The 18,195-nt window shown below is 35.9% G+C and overlaps 1 protein-coding gene across 7 annotated transcripts in view; it reads left to right on the forward strand.

The window, feature by feature from the left end:
• Positions 1 to 283: 283 nt before the first annotated feature.
• HBS1L (HBS1 like translational GTPase) overlaps positions 284 to 18,195 on the forward strand; it is an 80,762-nt gene continuing 62,850 nt past the window's right edge. For 2 of the 7 annotated variants that reach the window (XM_067702024.1, XM_067702025.1), the window contains exons 1-4: positions 288 to 477; positions 3,902 to 3,967; positions 12,245 to 12,373; positions 15,481 to 15,675. In XM_067702024.1, the coding sequence (XP_067558125.1) occupies positions 435 to 477; positions 3,902 to 3,967; positions 12,245 to 12,373; positions 15,481 to 15,675 (433 nt within the window). In that variant the 5' untranslated portion in view covers positions 288 to 434. The other 5 variants (XM_067702030.1, XM_067702026.1, XM_067702023.1 and 2 more) reach the window with 5 other exon arrangements.

Below are 18,195 nucleotides of genomic sequence, written 5' to 3' on the forward strand. Positions count from 1 at the left end.
AGACAAGGTTCGTGCTCTTACTGAGCACACAGTCAGCTTTTTCACTAGATTATCAGAAACCAAATTTGGAAAATAATCTGGAACGCCGGCGTAGGTCAAGGATCCCGACTCGAAATATTAAGTCCAAACTAACAAATTATAAGCGGTGTAATTCGTCTCCGGCGAAAGCCCCGTCAGTCAATTTATCTATGGGCGCGGCCTCGCCGAAACGCACCCCTCCCGTGAGCATGAGTGCGCATGCGTTCTCAGAGAGGCGAATGACCCTGAGAGGTTGCCGTACTCAGATAAGACGTCGTGCGTGCGCAGGCGCTCAGCGCTGAGGCCTGCCGGAAGCCAAGATGGCGTATAGGTAATCGGCAGGCCGCAGTTGGCGCCTTGTCAGTATTAGAACTGGTAGTTTGTAAGCGGCTGTGGCGAACGCCCTCTCCGCCGTCATGGCCAGGCATCGGAATGTCCGAGGCTATAACTACGATGAAGGTAGGTGGCAGGGTTATGCCGGGCCGTCATTTTTATCGTTCCAGCCGGGATAGCAGCCGGTTGGCACTCACTTCCATATGTTAGTTTCTCGTCAGTGGTGCCAGGTTGGCGTTCAGAGGAGGCTCATTTGGAGAAAATTACAGGACGCCTGAGCTCCACCGAATGGCGTTGTTTTAAGTAGTGTTTTTTTCCTTCTGGGATTGGTTTTATTTAGGGTAGGGGAGATGCTGCAGGGCCTCATATGGGAAGGACTTTTGAAAAGGTTGGGATCCGGTGATAGTTACCCACGTAAGCATTATTACCTCTCCCATTGTTTCCCCCCAGGTCGGCTACACACTTTCCTACTTCGAGCTTCTCTCCCCGACCCTCCTTTCAAACAGGCCCATGAAACTTTCTTATTTGTAAAACAAGGACTGACCTAATGCTTACATTCAGCCGTTCTGCTGTAACTGTTAGATTTAAAGGGTAAATCTTGTGTGTTTGTTCCTACACACTTAGTGCAGAACCTGGCTTGAATTAGCTGACTAACTTATTTTGTATGCTTTTCAAGTTAAATTGGAAACTTAGGAGATGGTAGAAAAAAATACATATTAAAAAGGCCCAAAGAGTAAGTTGATCAGATGATCTTGAGGTGTGTACTCAGTTCTTGGTTGGTCATGCTGAATATAAATGTACTTTTTGGGGAAAAAAAGTAGTATTAGAAGAAAGGGGGCTTCTAAAAGGACTTACTGATTTTAAAAGTGAAATAAAAAAATATGAATGTTGTCCAGAAGTTTAATTTCTATACAGTGGATACTTGTAGGCATCACCAAGCATCACACAAACTAAAACTGTAAACAAGTATGAAGGAGTGCAAATGAATAAAGATCTATCACTTTGTTGAGTACAGGGCATGCAGTGTGCTTAGTATATTGGTGGTGGTTATTAGCATTCCCAGCAGATTATTCTAGAACATCAGTATGCTCTAATCATAGCGGAGGGCAGCTAATACCCTTTGCTGCATTTGAAGGCAGTGATCCAGTTAGCCTGGCACGTGTTAGGTTCCTGGTGGTCACTTCAGAATGGAATTCTTTTTCAGTATTGCGGTGGATGTTAAGTATTGCCTGTGGACCACTGTTACCTGAGAAATGACTTTAGCTTGGGAGATATTTTTGCAAATATGCTGTAAAAGACACGAATAGGTCTAATTACTACTTACGCATTTCTTTAATAGATATTTATCATGTCCTCAATCAACAGTGAGTGCTTGGAGTACTGTTTGAGCTTTGGGGACCAACAGCAAGATGTTTGAGGGAGTTTAAAGAGGGAGATACACAAGTAACGGATGATTATGAAGTGCTATGGGAGCTACTTAAGTGAGAACAACTGTTCAGAATGAGTCGGAGGACTTTAAGCAGAACTCGTATGTGAAGGAAGGTATCCTGAAGGAGAGGTGCTTGGCTTGAGGGAGTGAGTGCTAAGTATCTTCTCACCTTAGCCACCCCACATCAGGTGTTCAGATTTCTTTGGAACAGTTGACGACATCATAACCAAGCTGTTCCTATAGCATTGGAGGTCCATCCCCTTTTCTTGCTTGTGAAAGTTCTACTTATTTTAAGTGTCCAGTTTTTTTCTCTTCTCAGTTAAGCTTTCCCTTCTCTCAGATAATAATTTAAAAATTCTCAAAAGTAATATAACTTCACTACAGAGATTTTTTTTTTCATTACAGAGATTTTTATGCTCCAAAATCTATTGGCTCCTCTCCTTAACTCTCATTGTGTTCTTCTCTGTAATATGGGTAGTAGTTTACAAGACTGCCTCACCTACTAATTAATAAAAGTCCCAGGAAGGCAAAGCCCATACTTTATTTTTATATTTACTCCATTAGCCAGTACAATGCTTTATGTGCAGCAAATACTCCAAAATATTGTTGAGGAAAAGAACCACTTGACAAAAATCCCAGGAAAGAATTCTCTTTATCTTCTGATACTCTAACACTTTTAGGGTTCATTTCAGTAGTGAAAAATTGACCCAGTATAAAAAGATTCTTGTCTTTAATATCCAAATATATTTTTTTGTGAATGGCTTTTCATTTATTTGCTAATATTTTTTATTAAGTCGGGATTGTGATCTAATAATTTATTGAATGTGTAAAAATTTACACATTTTCATCCAATAGTAGCATTTATGTAATTTTTCTTTGCCATAAATATTTGGTCTCAGCCTTTGAACATGCTGTTCCTGCTGCTGCTACATGAATACCCTCAGAAATTAGCTAACTATCCTTTAGAATTGGTTTAAAATATGATATTCCTGGGAATCTTTCCCTAGCCACCCCACTCCCAATTCTGTTTTTGTTGTTCCTATGTGTGTTCCCAGATCATTCTGTATTCTTATGTCTCAAACAGTCGTAATATCGTTTTATAATTGCTCGTTTTCTCGTCTGTCTTCCCTTGTTAGATTTTAGGTTTGTAGAGATCTGGGAATGTGCCTGCCACTCAGTCTTGTACCCCAAATGTCTCTGATAGCCCCTGGCATAGTGTTAGTATTTGTTGAATGAATAAATACACTTATGTAAACATGTTTATGTTCTTTGTGGGGTTTTATAGATTGATTCATTAATTTATAATAAAACAAGTATTAATTTATGCCAAGCATGTGTCAGGTAGTTGTCTAGACAGTCTTGCCCTGAAGGAGCTTATAGTCAATGGAGTGAACCAGGTATGGTGCTTTGAAGACATTCAGTTAGAGGAGTGTGCTAGAGAATAAAAGTGGCAGGCAGGGCTTGCTGCTTTACCCGGAGTGGTCAGGGAAGACTTCTGAAATAGATGACATTTGAGCTGGAACCTTAACTAGGAGAAGGAAACAGCGGTAGGAAAATCTGGGCAAAGAGCATATTGTAGTCAGTTTGAAAAAAGGCCAATTAGCTAGAGCAGAGGGGAGTTTAGGATAAGCTGGGTTTTGTGCATTACCTAGCTTTACATGAAGAAAAACTGCCTTCATGGTCTGATTGTATACCCTGCGCTAGTCAGTTGTATGGAAAATAAATGTTTTGTTTAGAGCAGGCATCTGGTGAAAAAATGGATGGAAGGCTTATTTCAGATTTTTGTCAATACTGGAAGGACAATTCAAGTACATGGGGTATGGGATTATTCTTTGATCACACGGAGTGAAAACTTGGAAAAACTTCTTAAAACTCAATTAGCTTAAAAATCTAAAAACATGTATGTCTTTATAAATATAGAAAGTCGGTAAATAACTACTTTGGGTAGAATTTTTAGAATTTTTTTTGAAAAGTGGACATTCTAAGTTCCTTTAATTTAGATGAACAATTTAATTAATTTAATTTAATTTATTTCGGAGAGAATTCAGATGTTTCCTCATTAATAACTAAGAATATAAAAAGAACTTGTAAGTGAATTTATCTCTTGTATTTTTATTTTAGATTTTGAAGATGATGATCTCTATGGCCAGTCTGTAGAGGATGATTATTGTATTTCACCATCAACAGGTGAATTTTTAAAAATAATTTGATTTTCATTATTTGGGTATTTAAAAATGTTAAGTAAATGTTATTGTCATTCTAGGACAAGCATGTTCCAGGAGACTGTTACATTATGTACCCTTTAGAAAGATAATTGTATGTGAACTTTAAAGGTATATAAAATAATTTCTTAACTTACAAATGGAATTTAAAATTTTGATTCCATCATTTGACTTTAAACAGTTTGAAGAAAATTCTGAAAACTATGGTTTTCCGATATTCTTTGCAGCATGCAATTAATCTGAATTGACTAAAATGGTAATTTAGTCAATAATGCAAATCTAAAACTTCTGAAGGAAGACAGCAGTTAATTTTATATTCCCAGGAAAATCTTGAATATTAGAAACACTGAAGTGTTATGCATAGACTTCCCTTCATACAGTACTTTATCTACTGTAAATAAACCAAATACATGTAATTCAAACTTCTGATGGAACTGCAAAGTGATTTAGAGTTCAAATTCCTGTAGGATTCCAAATAAGAGCTGCATCTTCTGTCTCATTTGCTGAAAAATTTCTTCTTTGCGACCATATTACAAAAACATTTCCTATGTTCTTTACAGCAGAGACAGTGTCTTTATATATATATTTTAATGTCTTTATTGGAGTATAATTGCTTTACAGTGCTGTGTTAGTTTCTGCTTTACAACATAGTGAATCAGCTATACATAATGTCTTTATTGGAGTATAATTGCTTTACAGTGCTGTGTTAGTTTCTGCTTTACAACATAGTGAATCAGCTATACATATACATATATCCCCATATTTCCTCCCTCTTTTGTGTCTCCCTCCCACCCTCCCTGTCCCACCCCTCTAGGTGGTCACAAAGCACCCAGCTGCTATGTGGCTGCTTCCCACTAGCTATCTATCTTACGTTTGGTAGTGTATATATGTCCACACCACTCTCTGACTTTGTCCCAGCTTACCCTTCTCCCTCACTGTGTCCTCAAGTCCATTCTCTACGTCTGCATCTTTATTCCTGTCCTGCCCCTAGGTTCTTCAGAACCTTTTTTTTTTAGATGCCATATATATGTGTTAGCATACAGTATGTGTTTTTCTCTTTCTGACTTACTTCACTCTGTATGACAGACTCTGGGTCCATCCACCTCACTACAAATAACTCAATTTCATTTCTTTTTATGGCTGAGTAATATTCCATTGTATATATGTGCCACATCTTCTTTATCCATTCATCTGTTGATGGACAGTTAGGTTGCTTCCATGTCCTGGCGATTGTAAATAGTGCTGCAGTGAACATTGTGGTACATGAGAGACAGTGTCTTTGATCCAGACCTTTTCTCACTAATTTCCCTAAAAATGCGTTTGTCTTCAAATTTTAGCCTACTCCATAAACAGTTGGTTAAAATGCCTTGATAAATTTTACTATGCCATAAAAGTGGGTACAGTTACATATAGCTATGTACAGCATAAATATAATTCATAAAACTCACTTTCCACAAGTTGGAAGGTTTGATATAGTAATTAAAATTTCTGTCAGTGTGCCTTGTCTTTAATAACTTATCGTCTCCTGAGCTGTTTTGTGAACCTGCTTTATGCCTCCTCTTAGTCTCTGAAGACCAACTATGTCCCTTCTGACTTTTTAGAATTTCTTTTTCTTTATAAAGGCATAGGTGCTCTAGAAGTTGTCATAGCACCTCTACTCTTCCTGTCATCTTTTTTCCTGTTAACTTATTACTCTGTAATGCATCTAGCTCTTTATGTGTACTTTAATCATTTAGCCTAACTAATCAGAGCCTTTCTTCTCTTCCTTTAGTGTTACACTGTTATCAGTCACGATTTTATTAGAAGATAGAAATTACACCAGTTGTTTTGCCAGAGATTCTAATGTAAAAAGTTGTTAACTAGGTATTAGAGACAAAAAATGCAAACCAAAATATCAAGGAGGTAGTAACTTTAGGAAGCATTTATCATCTCTAGTTCCTAGGGGAACCAATGGACAAGGTTGAAGCCAACCTTTAGAATCTGGTGGGGGGCTCCTTTGAGCTGGGACCTAGATGTGTAACAAGAGGGTTCTGCTTTGTTGCTTTGCCATTGAAGTTCAGAGGAGGGACTGTAGAGCTGGGACTGAGACCTGGGGAGGGGATGCTCTGTGGCTGGTGTCTCTGAAGGGACACTGTGAAGCTGGGCTTCAGCCTTTTGAAGAGGGAATTCTAGCGGGCTGTATGATCATGGTTGAAGCTGGTTCTGGGAGTTTTGGAAAAACTGCAAACTGATATAAATTGCAGTTACTGGAACAAATGATTTCTGCAAGATGAAGTGTTGCTGGGGTGATGGTGACCAGATAAGAAACAAAAAGGAAAGGAGCATGTGTGTTCCTCTTCCAGCCTTCCAGTCTCCCTTTAGCATCTGCCCGTTGGCTCATCCTAAAAGGGAGCCAGCTGTCATAGAAGAAGTGTGCTTTGCAGACTTCAACCCCAGCGTCACAGGGCAGAGTAAAGAGACTGGGTTAGAAGCTGAGAGGCGGCTTAATCAGCATTCCTTTAAAGCTTCTTATTCAGTGATTCAAAAAGACCATATTTTGTAGGGATTAGGGATAAAAGAAATTTCAGTTTTTCCAAGGAACCTCCCAGGCACTTGTCATTTGCAGTGTGTTAAAAAAAACTATGAGTTAACCTTTTGGGGTGCCTACAGTTCATTATCATCAGTTGACAAGGTGACAAAGTAATGTCTGGTAGCACTAACTAGTGTTACAAGTGAAGTAAAGGTCATGGCATGTTCATGAAACTGAGAAGGTGATGTGGGTGTGATAATTAGATTTGAGTTTTTAAAAAAAATCTCATATAATAGAGACTGGATTGAAGGTGGTACATAAGTGGTTGTAGATAGAGTAGTTAGGAGACTATTATACTAATCTAGAGGAGATGAGGATATTTCAGGACTGTGTTCTCAGAATGTGGTCCATGTATCATTTGCATTACTTGAGGATTTGTTCAAAAAGTAATTCTGGGCCCCACCCCGTAGTCAGAAACTCTTGAGGGTGGGACACAGCTACTGCTTTGAGAACCATTTGTTTAGGACAGGGGTGACAGCAGGGGATTTGCAGATAGATTCAAGAGATAATTGCAGGAGCTAAGGTCTACTTGGAAGTTGGTTGACTATGGCTTGCACAAGGAAACCTTCATAGGGAGAGGGACTACTGAAAGACATCTTAATATTGCAGATTAATGCATTCATTTATCTAGGCTTGTCTAAATAAATCATGCTTAACCTTGAGTAATGAGCTAACACTACACAAGGTCAGGCATTCTGAAGGTGTTTTTCTGAGATTTGCTTTTATGGCCTACCTTTCTTGAGGTCATAGTTTATCCCTTGTCTCTCACAGCCCTTGATATGTGTCTTGTCTGTGGTTCATATTCAGGACAGACTGACTCTTTGAGAGTTACTTTTGTATATACTCCAGGAAGTCAACCGACTTTATCAAAGCATGAGATAGTTAAATGGTTTTGACTTTCTTCTGTGACAAACTGGTATTTTTAACAAAAGCATGTAGTTTTGGATTTTTAAATTTTCCAGAACATGTATAAAGTAGTAGTAATATCAGATCAGACACTTTTCCTCTTTAGTGGTATATTTTTCCAAGCAATTTTCAATTAAAAATGAATAGTTTTAGAAGGATACTTTCTGTTCTTAAAGAAGCAGCTAATGTCATCGAAGAGATGATTGAATTCATGGTCTAATGAATTCTGGTAATTGAATGACTTTATCAATTAATAGGAGTTTCTCTAAATTTTATTATGTATTTTTTTAACTCTGCTAAGCACAGTTTTCTTGATGGAAAGGTGATTTCTAAATGTTGTTGCTTTTTTTTTTTTCTTTAGAAAGATTGACTTTGATGCTGAATATTGAACATACATTAGGGAGCTGGTGATAGCAAAAAGAGCCTATAAATAAAACTTTGAACAGTTACAAATCTTGTTTCAACTAATATAATTAGAAGTGGTAAAAGATAAACTGAAGCATATTAACATTTTTAAGAGTTTATTTGAGCAGATATCAGTTTGAATCAGGTAGCTCCAAACTGGAAGTGGTTAGGAGCACTCCACCAACAGGAGCTGGGGCAAGGTTTTTATAGAGAAGACATGAAGCAAAGCAAGGAAATTATTTGGTTGGCTGCAGCTTAACCCATTACATTATTTGGGGGAGAGTAGTTGGCTTTCTGTGATTGGTTGTTCTTAGTTCTGAGGCCTTTGCAGGATTGACTCTGGATTGGTTTTCCCTTTGCAACGAAGGCGTTAGAGCCACTTCAGTCTCATGGCCACCTTGTATGATTAATTTAACAGTAGTTAACCTTATTCAGTCCATTCCATGTTAATTTATTGAGCATCAATTAACATGTAAGGAAGCTTGTTAAAAGTTCCCTTCAAATGACAGTATGGTGGGTAAAGAAGTAGTCCTGCCTGAAGGAGTCTGGAAAGGCTTCTGGAAGGAGGTGGGATTGGGACTGGTAAATTTGGGAGTGAGAATGGCATTCTAGAGAGGAAACAACAGTGCTTGAGCAGTGGCCTCTAAGTGAGGCATGTTTGGGAAGACTCACATGATTAATGCAGTTGCAGCACAAAGAGGGCTCAGAAAGGAAATAGCCAAATTGTGGAAGATGGTTTTTAATTTTAGGTGTGTAGTTTTAGCTTATTGAAGGTTTTTTAGTTAAGGGGGTCATGTTTTAGGAAAGTACCTGATGACAGTATACAAAGTGGACTACATCTGGGACAGATGAAAGGGGAGACTTGTAGGCTCTTTCCTACCTTCCCTGATGATACCAGTCAGCTGGGAGTAATTGTAAAAATAGAGATTCCCTGCCCCATTCCAACACCACTTAACCAGAACCTCCAGGGGAAGAAGCCTAGAAAGCTGTATCTTTAATGAGTGCCTCACATGATTTTTATTTTAAGACGTTTAGGAAGCAATATTAGGCAATTGCAGAGTCAGGTTTTGAATTCTCTGAATTTTTATGTTTAGCAAAATGCTTTAAATTGTAAAAGTCACTATGAGTGTCCAATTTTTCAGAAAGCATTTCTGTCAAAGTTTGTGATTAAATTTTTAGAAAAGAAGAGCACTTTATATTTATCCTTTTCTCTCCATTGCTTTTCTCTCACTCTTTTTTATCATATTTGTTGCCTTTTGGCTCTCATTTCAACTTCAGAGATCTGGATACTTCTTTTTTCCCCCAGCAACTATTTTCCCTGGGGAATTTTCCTACCCACCATCCCTCTGCACTCCTGGGCAAATCCAACCATCATTTACTTCTAAAACAATGGCCACAGTTTCTGAGTTGGATTTGTATGTGGGAGGGGGTAGGAAGCCTCCAGGAAGAATAGCTTCTTGGGGGTAGAGTAGAATTCTGGATTTTGATAACTTCCTTTTTCCCTGTCAGTATTTCCTAAGTGAAAATTGTTCACGGACGTATCTGATTTCTTCTCTCACTTAATTTTTTTTTTTTTTTTTTGCGGTACGCGGGCCTCTCACTGTTGTGGCCTCTCCTGTTGCAGAGCACAGGCTCCGGACGCGCAGGCTCAGTGGCCATGGCTCACGAGCCCAGCCGCTCCGCGGCATGTGGGATCTTCCCAGACCGGGGCACGAACCCGTGTCCCCTGCATCGGCAGGTGGACTCTCAACCACTGCGCCACCAGGGAAGCCCACTCACTTAATTTTTGATTTGTCTTAGGTTTTTCCTCACAGTTCAGAGCTATGAGAGAAAGTTGGGGAAAGTATATTTGTTACTTTTAGGCTAAACTGAATAGTTAATTACAGCCAGGAAAGTAGTTTGAAAATCATCAGGCACAAAATGGCCTGGTTTACATTTTTTAATGCTACCACATTTTATTGTATCTAAAATACCATGGATTGTAAGACATATTGTTATTTTACGTACCACTTAAAAAATAATCAGCTGTCAGTCTAAGTATTATATAATACTAAGATGCCATTTGATTGTAAGACATCCCTCATTCTGAGATTTTTAACATATGAAAAAAGTGGTCATCTTAGAAAATCTGTGAAACAGGATATTTTTCCTGCTGTTTAACCATGTTGACTTTATAATGGCAGTATTGTATTTTACTTGCACAAGAGGGAGGGAAAATAGTGATATGTATATAGCATAATATGTACATTTTTGAAAAAGCTTGTGGTCTTTAAAATTGTATACTAAAAAATAGCAAAACCTCTGGGAAAAAATAGGATCATAACAGACCACTCAGCCCGTAAAGTATCAATACTAATAAACCAGTAATCATCTAATAAAAATGCTTGCACATTTGGAAAGTTACATTAACTTCCTAATAAAGATATATTCCAATATATATGGGACTTTACATTTAACAAAAAGGTAGAAGCTTGATAGAGGTGTAAGGAAGAGTTGAAACTAATGAGTAATGTTGCAAAGGCAAAATACTCACAGGTCTTAGAGAACCAAGCGGTAAGCATGCACAAAACAGGACACATGGCCAAATGGAGCCAAAAGGAAGAATGTGGGGCTATCTGGCATTAAAGTACAATTCCAATTACAGTATAATGTTCTATGGTTGGTGTTACTGAACTTTGTATTTGCATTACAAAGTGTTGGGGGGAAAATCTCATAAACCAAAGCAACTTGAATGTTACTGTCATCATTCCCCTGTTGACCATTTGATATAAACTAGTTTATGTTAAGGAAACATGCATTATAGCAGAACAGATTAAATTCTCTCAACTGCTCTTTATTTGTCTTATTCTGTTCTCCTTGTTCAGGATGTCTTCCACCTCTTCTTCAGTTTTTCTGATGTTCTTGCCTTCTTTATTATAACTGCTGTAGTCTTCAGTGATTACTTAATCTTCTATGCTTCTGTAGCACTTGTCATCTGTACTACTCATTTGGCTTTATAAAATATGTCATTACCTTTTCTTTTTTTGCCTTTCCTGCTAATCTGTAAGGCCATCATTGATTTATACTATAAATAAGCACTTACGCCATGACCGTCTGAGTATAGGTGTTACCCTTAAGTCATAGTATTTTCTATTGTCTATATATGTGTTATCTTTACATTTTGAATGCAGTTAGAGATTCCCTTTCATGAATAGTGCCTTCCTGAAAACATGCACAAAAGTCAAATGTGGGAACTCTGAGCAATAGACATACATGTTATGTGCTCTTCCAGAAAGCTAAATAATATAAAATCCTTGATAACACCTTGCCTTTAGAATACTGTATTGATGTTTTTATCCTTCTTAAACTTATTCTTTAATTTTATTCCTTGGCAATTGAACACATTCTCCAGGACTTGAGTTCAGTGGGCATCCAGTTGACGTGGAAGAGTGAACACTTTGGGCATTCATGATGATTCTCTCCTTTGCTCACACGTATTTCGTGTATGATACTCAAGCATATGTTGGCACTTTGATATTTTGTCTTTCTACCTATTAATGAAAAATATAATGCCCAGTTATATATTGAGTAATGACACTGCCAATACTGCAGAGTAGCACAGACTTCTGTCTGAAAGTCAAAGTTAGGTATATGACATTAATATACAGTCTCAGTGTATGATTGAAGTATAAACTGTTTAAAAGTTAAGGCCTATGGGGACTTCCTGGGCGGTCCAGTGGTTAAGACTTCGCCTTCCAATGCAGTGGGTTCGATTCCTGGTTGGGGAGCTAAGATCCCACATGCCCTGTGGCCAAAAAACCAAAACATAAAACAGAAGCAGTGTTGTAACAGATTCACTAAAGGCTTTAAAAATGGTCCACATCAAAAAAAAAATCTTAAAAAAAAAATAGTTAAGGCCTATGATTTTGGTCAACTCTTGGGTTCAGGCAAAATTAGTAGTTCTTGGAAAGTGAAAATCTAGTCTGTTTTTGGTATTTTTTAATTATGCAAATGAACAAATTTGATATGAGGTTTAAAGTATTTGTATCAAAGAAACAATTTCAGAGAAGATGGAATAGCAGGCAAGGATTAGGAAAGATAATTTTTGAAAACTGTGGAGAAAGTAAGCTCAGTGTTTATGAGATAGAAGGAAAGAAGGGAGACAATTATAAGAGGCTAGTGAATGGTTAGGTTAGTAAGGACATTTGAGCAGAATTTGGGTGTGATATGTTTTGTCTTTGTTTTCATCCATTATTATAAATGTGGGCAAATGGCTGTAGGTGGTAGGTCAGAATCTTTGATTTTTATTTTAACTGTTGTTAAAGAAAAAAGTTAATGGGAAATGGCTATAGTACAACATTCTTTAATCATTGTATATTCTAGCTGCTCAGTTTATTTACTCACGACGTGACAGACCTTCAGTTGTTGAACCTGTAGAAGAATATGATTATGAAGATTTGAAAGAATCCTCCAATTCTCTTTTGAACCATCAGCTAAGCGGAATTGATCAAGGTATAGTAAAAAGTAGTCTATCTATGTTTCTTATCTGAAAATGATTAATAATCAGTTTACCGGAAATTATCAATTTTATTTTTCATAATAATGATCGTGGGTAGTAATGGTATGAACTACCATTATATCTTATATCTTCAAGGAAAATGTACATTTTATTATATTTTGTGAGGACTAGATGGTTAACAGTATGGTTGAAAAATTGTGTGGCTGTTATTTAATAACTGGAATTTTTTATTGAAATCTCCTTAGGAGAGAAACTTCAATGATTTGTTTTCTTTTAGCAATATTTATTGTTTCATAAGCTCTATGTAGAGCTTATGGTTAGATTACAGAAGCTCATTTCCTTGCAAAATGTTAGGTTCCAAAAGTCTGGTTTTTATTAAAAAAAAAAATTAAGTCTGAAGTAATACTATACAGTGTCCTGATTGGTCACAGTCATGTAAATTAAGTTTCAAGGTAGAACTCGTAAATGGTAATGGCATTGGTTCTGAGTTTGCTTCTTTTTAGTTCTCTTAAACATTTTAACAAAGATATATTATATTTTGGTTTTTGCCTTTTATAAATAAATTTCAAATATGACATTGTTTCAAACATACTACTCAAGCTATAGATTGATGAACAATGTAGTAGACCTAAAATCACCAAGTATAACAGTAATGCCATCCGTTGGTAATGAGTAGGGCTGAGCTGATTTGCTCTTTCTGTGGAGTGTGGCTTTGTTCTAGAAATGTTTTTAAATTGAAAATTTATAACAATTTAAAAGCAGGAAGGGGGGAGTATATGAATCTGAGAGCTGATCTTTGAATAAATTGGTAAAATATATGTCAGCTGCTAGCCAAATCAAGAAAAATGGAGGAAGCACAAATATACAAAATTAGAAAGCGGAAAGGGAAACAACAGAGAATAAAAAAATTCATCAACTCGGCAAATACATTTGTCAATCTGGATAAAAGTTTGTAGAGGAGCTGCTGTATAAATTCCTTGATAGTTTCTATTATATTTTTAAAGACTGTGTTATAGTTGTCATTGTCGGGGGAGAGGGTAGGAATAAAGTAGAATCTCTGCTGTGCCTCAGAATGATTAAGGAGGTATGAAATTCAGAGTTATGTTTGAGAATGAAAGTTAATCATTCCCACCTGACATATGTGAGTAACTGCATGATAACAATAATGATTGTAGCTCACCTCTACTAACTGCTTTCTGGGTATTGTTCTAAGTGCTGTTCAGGTAATTGCATATTTAGTCTTCATAACAACCTTATGAGGTAGGCCAGGTATTGTCTTCATTTTACAGGGGAAAAAAATGAGACGCAAAGTTACTTGGCTGAAGTTGCACCAGCTAGTAAGTGGCATTAGGATATGAACCAAGACAGCCTGACTCTGTATGTCTACTCTTTGTGTATGTGTAGACAACAGTTACTATAATTAATTAGAAGAGGCCCTGATGCTAGCTATATACTAAGTATTCTTAGTATTACTATACTAAGTAGTATTACTATATTAATATAGTAGTATAATAGTAGTATTAGTAGTATAATAATAGTATAATAGTATAATATTATAATAGTATAATAATAATAATAGTAGTATTACTATACTAATAGTATATACTATATAGTATATATATATATACTATATACTGTACTATAGTATACTATTAGTATACTAATAGTATACTATATACTAAGTATACTAAGTATTCCAGTTTTAGTAATTCATGTATTTATGAAATAGGTATAATTTTTCAAGTTTAGCTTATTAGCCTATAATTAATTTTGGACTCAAGCAAAGCACAATTACCCAAATATTTGAGAATTTATTTTTAATAATTAAAAAAGGGAGCAATGGAAAAAGTATTAAATACTTCTTTTTTTAAAAAGAAAGTATATTGTGAGTAGATTCCTTGTTCAGTATGTAAGCATGTAAAAATGTAATGTACAGTGCATTCTGTGAACTGGTTTCATTGGATTAGGGAGTCTGAAAACTTGAGTTATATTTTGATTACTGCTAAACTTAGTAGTGCCATGATTTTCAGTCCTCTTTATGACTTAGAATTTGATATATCTAAGTCATAGAGTTACCGTGAGGATTACAAAGGATATATATACATATGTGTATATGTATAGTGCATATATATGTATTAATATTTTGAAAATTGTCAACTGCTATACAAATATAAATTAATATATTCATGCATTTTTATTTGGTGGCCCCTAGGTACCAGGTACTATTTTAGGATCTAGGGATATAAAGCCTTTGCTGTCGTGGAATTTACGTCATTATTGAATGTTATTAGTAATTACTTTTTATAGTAACATAGTCATCAGAAAATAAAAATCCTTAAATATTTTAGACATCCAGATTTAAATTTTTGTGTTTAAAATGAATGTCCAGGGACTTCCCTGGCAGTCCAGTGGCTGGAAATCCATGCTTCCACTGTAGGGGGTGCGGGTTTGATCCCTGGTTGGGGAACTAAGATCCCACATGCTGTGCGATGTGGCCAAAAAAAAAAAAAAAAAAGAAAAGAAATGTCCATCCTTTCCTTAACCTATTGGATTTCCTAATATTTATGGCATTTTTATGCCAAGTTATCTTGCCCATTTTTAAAGCATTGTTAAGGATGATTTTAGTCGGCTGAGTAGAAACTGAAGTTAGCCTAAAATAGAATGTACTTAATAATAGTTAAGGTAGTAATGCAAGAAATTTAAGAAATGTACTTAGTGATTAACTGGGTTCACTAACTCGTTAGAAATATTTTCATAATTAACCCTCCCTTTCTACACACGTAAAAACTCATCAGTATAGACCTCATCATCCTCATTGACTGAAATAGATTTTAGTGTATACAATTTACGCTTTTTTCAAGGATTAGTCAGTATTACTTTGGAGACATTTATTGTAGTGATTTCTTAATTATTGAAATTGTTCCTCTGATAAGGGAAGCTAGGTATATTGTGGATAAAAATATAATCACTGTAATTTTTGCCAAGGGAAAATGAGTTGAACATCCTACTATAGTTTCAAATCCTTTTTTCAGTTTTGAAGATTGAGGGTTCTTTCATGACACCACGTAGTATAGATTTTAATTATTGTTGTCTGTTCTAGCTCGTCTTTTTTCATGCCTTGATCACATGAGAGAGGTACTTGGAGATGCTGTGCCAGATGACATACTGATTGAAGCAGTTCTGAAGAACAAGTTTGATGTGCAGAAGGCTTTGTCAGTGGTTCTGGAGCAAGATAAAATGCAGAATTTGAAGGTCAAGAGTGAGGGAGCAATATCTACAGGAAAGATAGCAAAAGGTATGCTTTTACTTGTTCTCTTTTAGTTTTACAGTTAATGCTTTGAAAGAGGCTTTGATTTGATTGAGCTGTTAAGAAAAATGGGCAGAAAATTTTGCATGTTATAATAATTCTTAATTATTATCAATTGATTTTCCAGTTTGTGAATTTTTAAGCTCAATGGCTGCGTTCCCTTCACTCTGTTAAAGCCTGTTTTTTAATTTCCTTGCTTGTTCTTGTAACTAACAGAATATAAGGGAAATAAAATTAGATAACAGCAAGACAGAACACTTTTTGCTTTTAATTATTGGGTTTTTTTTTAACTTTAATGGGTCAGGAGATAGAAATTAATAGCCAGACAATGTCAAAAAAATCCCTTTATGGTTATAACATTTTATGAATATAATTTAGTTTTATTTAAATATCCTAAGTATTATAATCCTACTACTCTTTCATTTTATAGCCAGATCTTTAATTTTAAATTTTAGTATTTGGGGTTAAATTTAGAACTTAGTCCACAAGAGAAGGGAACCAATTATATTAATTGGTATGATGCCTGTCAGTAGGAGCATGGTGATTTGTTAACTGGGTTGATATTTCTCATAACCTAAAGACTAGATTTTTGCCATAGCGAAATTGTATACAGTCTGTTACTATGAAATAAGGGTCATTTTTATGTAAATTAAGATTTTTTTATTTTGGTGGGGGATGGGATGCACTTTTAACTGACCAGTAATATGAGAATGAGTCTGTAATGTGTCATCTATATTAATAGTTTATCCCAGATCACAGTAGAAACTATAGGGTATTATTTGTTTGCATGTTTTTAATACATTAAAAATACAGAAGATGAACCTAGTTCTTTCCATTGGTTTTTTAAACGTTTTGAATTTGAGACAATCCTGACTATAGTTTAAGTATCTTAAAACCTCACATTTATAAAACTTGTGAAAATTAGAACATTGACTAACTTGGTAATTACCTTTGTATATATCAGTGAACAAAGTATGAAGGTCACTTAAGATGGTTAAAGGAAGGTAAAATCCTTTTTTTTTTTAGAATGTTCGCTTTTTATTAAATAATGATCAAGTGTCACTTTATTCATGCCATAATCAAAAGAAACATTTAGTAATTAAATGCCTCATTTCATGTTTCCTTTTGGTTGCTGTGACTGTCTTCTGCATATGTGAACCTATTCATCTGAAAATTAATGGCTCTTGTAAGGTAAGGAGTCTTATTATCTTCCTCTGAAGTTTCAGCTGATAATGTTCAAAGCTCTTGTCCTCAATCTGCAAACCATTTGGATTGCAGTAGCAAACCCTTTGATTTTTCTGGCCCAGTAGCGAAATATGGATTATATCATAATTCTTCGGTTGTACCAAGTCACTATTTACTCCGTAAAAAAAAGAAACTTGACAGACCTAAAAGTGAAAAGAAACTAGAATCATGTAAGTTAACAAAAGAGCTGTCGCTAGCTGACCTAATTGATGATATGCCAAGAGATTCTTGTAAAAGTCAGCCATCAGTCAGATTATCATCCACAGATAGTCTGGAGAGTCTACTTTCAAAGCGTCTAGATGCTGATTTGTTAAGACCTCATGCATCTGAATGTATTTCCAAAGATGATTCTGCGTTCAAAGGAATACCAGATTTAAAATCCTTGATGATAAAGAGCACAGCACCTAATAACTCTTTATTTATTCACAATAATTCAGTACCTGATTTGCAAAACATTCCAGTACAAAACAGTTTAGGAAGTTTAAATAATCCTTTGCTCTTAACTAGCTCATTGGAAAATATGGCTGTTGGTAATTTAAATGCTAGTAAAATGACTGAAGTTGGAAGTGTTTCTTCAGTTGAACAAAGCACCAAGAATTGCATATTAAAAAATGACAACTTGCAGTTTTTCCAATGTGAAAGTCCATCCTTAGCTGAACTGTTTCAGGAGCACAAAGAGAACAATCCGAGCCAATGCTTTACTTTATCTGATCTTTGTAACCAACCATCTGCCAGTTTCACAGATCTAAGTTTGGGATCCTTTCCCTTGTCACAACTAGCAAATCAGTATCAGTCTTCAACTGGAATATCAGAATTAACAGGATCTCTGTCATCTTTGGCGTTTTGTAAAGCTTCTCCAACAAGAGACGTTGAGAATTTGTCACTTTCTGATTTGATTGCAGAAACAATTGATATAGATAGCTCTCAGATTAAGAAAGATTCCTGTATGCTCAGTTTATGTGAAATGAGGTCACCTGGAATAGATTCTAATATCGATCTTAGTGTCCTCATAAAAGCCCCAGATTTTGTTCCAAAACGTGTAGTAGACCAATCAGTTGCTCCAATAGCAGGAACTAAAGTTCTAAGTTCAAAATTAGGGAAAAGTTCCAATTCTTCTGATGATAATAAGAAAAACACTAAAGGCTCTCTGACTAGGAAACCACCTTTTTCTGTCTCTTGGACCAAGGCCCTTGCTGCCAGACCTTCAGCTTTTGCTGCAACACTGTGTCTTCGTTACCCATTGAAAAGCTGCAAGCGACGCAC

This window comes from Pseudorca crassidens, chromosome 13 (assembly GCF_039906515.1).
Source record: "Pseudorca crassidens isolate mPseCra1 chromosome 13, mPseCra1.hap1, whole genome shotgun sequence".
NCBI classification, from domain to species: Eukaryota; Metazoa; Chordata; class Mammalia; order Artiodactyla; family Delphinidae; genus Pseudorca; species Pseudorca crassidens.